The sequence below is a fragment of the Colossoma macropomum genome, unplaced genomic scaffold, assembly GCF_904425465.1.
Source record: "Colossoma macropomum unplaced genomic scaffold, Colossoma_macropomum, whole genome shotgun sequence".
NCBI lineage: Eukaryota > Metazoa > Chordata > Actinopteri > Characiformes > Serrasalmidae > Colossoma > Colossoma macropomum.
In genome coordinates, this window is record NW_023496046.1 from 249,349 (window position 1) to 252,428 (window position 3,080).

Genomic DNA, 3,080 nt, shown 5'->3' on the forward strand with positions numbered 1-3,080 from the left:
CCATTTGAAAAGAACTGCTGAGAGTCGTCCCATCTTTAACCTGCAACTTCATCCCACATACCATTCTGTCGCAACCTACCCGGTGACTTTGTGTCTCCTCACGGGGTTCGGCGAAGCATCGTCACATTATGGTGGCAGCAGTGGGATGCGAACCCACGCCTCCACAGAGACTGGAGTTTTCTTAAGGTTTTTTAACCTTTGCCTTTAACCACCATACTAAAGACAAGGAGGAGCAAGCCTCTTGTGCTTTACCAATGAGCTTACACTGGAGAAGAAGAGCCCAGACATCCTTAGGCCAGTTCAAAGCAATAGCGATTCGTTCAAAAACACCAAAATAAGTGCCCACCTCAGCCTCTCTAAAGGGTGGGACTAACACAATATGTTTACTTACATCGAATGCAGCAGAAGCAGTAATGGCTGTAACAGAGGGAGCAGAACGAGGCATAGGGACAGGCCTTACTGGAGGAACTGGGGGAGAGGACGCTGGTTTGAAAGCAGCCTCGGAAGTGATCTTAATTGCTTCTAGATCCAGCTCCCATAGCCATATTTCTCACTCCACCTCTAGTTCCATCTTGTGCAGTGCTAATTTCAGCTCCATCTCCACTTGCCGCTCTTGCGCCTTTTCTTGAGCCTCTGAGTAACCAAGGTAACCAAGTTTGGACCGCACAGATGACATGCTTCAATTATGAAACGTGAACAAGGTGCACTGCTGGTTTCCCAAATGCCCTAATTTCCTATGAACAGTGGAAGGAGAATTTTTTTATTTATTTATTTTTGTTTTTTTCATGGTACAGAATGGTATGGATGGGTTTTGTATTTCCCCAAACTCATGATACTGACAGAGTAATCATTTGGGATTTGGAAAGGACTTGCCTCTAGTGTCATGTGTATAAAAATGGCATACGATCCTAAACTGATGCATATTTACAGCGATTGAACATTGGAGAGTTTCCTGCTGGGTAAGCAATCTTCTTACAACTTAAAACATCTCCAAATAATTAAACTGTTTGGGAAATGTTTTTCTTTCTGCCTAACTTACTCTGTTCTTCCCCTTATTTTAGGTCGTTAAAGATTTAAAACAAAACAAAGTACATAATGGATTCTAATTTCTCCATATATACAACATCTTTGTTTATGGAATCACTGGACATACCTCCATCTAATATTTTTCCAGCATTCATATTTGGAACTCTCACATATTGTGCCATTTTGGTTTTTAATATGACTATATTGCTAACAATTGCTCTGAATCGGAAACTTCATAAGCCTATGTATATTCTGTTGTTTAACTTGCCACTTAATGATATGATGGGTGCCACAGCCTTTTTCCCTCAGCTGGTGTCTAGTATTCTGTCACAGAATAGATCCATCACTTACTCTGCTTGTTTTGTGCAAGCTTTACTGATTCATCTGTATGGAGCTGGAGCATTTCTCATTCTCAGTGCTATGGCTTATGACAGATACGTTGCCATTTGCTGTCCATTGAAATATAACGCTTTGATGTCTCCAAATAACTTACTGAAAATAATTATAATAATGTGGGCCTTAGATTTTACTTTGATTGGTTTAGCATTTGCACTGAACTACCGCAAAGAGATTTGTAGCACAAAAATAGTGGACATTTTCTGCAATAATCCATCTTTGATGAAGCTGGTATGTGAGGACACAAAGTTAAATAACTACTATGGACTTTTTGGAATAGCTTTTATCCAAGGTCTGCCTCTGCTGATAGTGGTGTTCACATACATCCAAATCTTAATCACTGTTGTGGTTACAAGACAGTCTGATACCAAAAGTAAAGCGATTCAGACCTGTGGTACTCACCTAATTGTTTTCTTATTCTTGGAGTTCAATACACTTTTTACCTTGATTGCCCATAGATTTGAGTCAGCACCCCAAAACCTACGAAGGGCCTTAGGTGCTTCTGTGTTGATATTTCCTCCTATAATTAATCCATTAATATACGGCCTGAAAACAAAAGAAATTCGACAGAATCTTATTTTCCTTTTCCGTAAGAAGTGCATGCCAACAAAGCAGAACAACAAACTCAGGAAAAGACGGCTGCAATAAGAAATGGATTTGGGCCACTGTTACTTCATAGGAAACCTTTAATTCTTCAAATTGCCTTTGTCCAAGAGTGAGATTTTCTGTCCTGGAACCAAGAAAAATAATTAGTAGCATGTTTTGTAATTTTGCAGTTTATCTTTTTATTTTGTCTGTGGATGGTTACTGTTTATAAGGACTTGTCAAGAGCAAATGAATTTATGAGGAGCCTTAAAGGCTGTTTTTTTGTTTTTGATTTGCTTTGTGAGTTGTACAAACATATTAAATATATATTTATTTATTTTTTTTTCTAACCAAAATTACCAAAAAAAACCCTTTTGAATTCTGCATTATACATGCATCAAACAGAAACAAATGAAGGTGTTCTATTCAGGCATTTTCATATATGCATTTCGGAGGCATGTCATCCAGACAGGTCATTTTAATCTTGAACTACTAATCTCTACATGATTATCTATATTATATTTTCATATTGTCAGATACAATACAGCTAATAGAAAAGGTCTTGGTTTCTTGACAAAGAGTCTGGGTATACGGAGTCTGGGTATACGGAGTCTGGGTATACGGAGTATGCATTTGCAGACAGGCCATGTTTTGAGGGGCCTTTAAATCGCGTACTCTTTATATGTTAAGAATGCATAATTTACCAATTCCAAGACACTTGTTGAACTATGCCTCATAATAAACAGCACAAGTATAGCTCTACTATAGAAGCATCACTGAAAAGTGCCAATAACCATCAATTTCAAGCTTATTTTACACTCTACCCATATACATTTAATGGAATAAAACGTTCATAATCTGTTTGTTTGGTATTAGTTAATGAATACTTCACAAACTCATTGTTGCTAAAAGGTGAAATAAGTTATATATGATATAACTAGACTATTAACATTATCTGACATGGCATTTGTCTGTTGACTGCTGATTTTTTCTGAAGTGTATACTTCAAGGTATCACCCGCTACATTTTTTTGTGGTCCATTCTGGGTTTGGTTTAATGCAGTCATAGCACCA

General features: G+C 37.8%; 1 protein-coding gene across 1 annotated transcript; it reads left to right on the forward strand.

Moving 5' to 3' along the window:
- Positions 1-1,095: 1,095 nt before the first annotated feature.
- Positions 1,096-2,070, forward strand: LOC118804430 (putative gustatory receptor clone PTE01). The gene has a single exon (XM_036564938.1). It carries the CDS (start codon positions 1,096-1,098, stop codon positions 2,068-2,070), a length of 975 nt encoding a protein of 324 aa, XP_036420831.1.
- Positions 2,071-3,080: the final 1,010 nt, after the last annotated feature.

Excerpts from the sequence above, each read along its gene's own strand:
- LOC118804430 (XM_036564938.1), top strand. The coding sequence starts at position 1,096 with ATGGATTCTAATTTCTCCATATATACAACATCTTTGTTTATGGAATCA.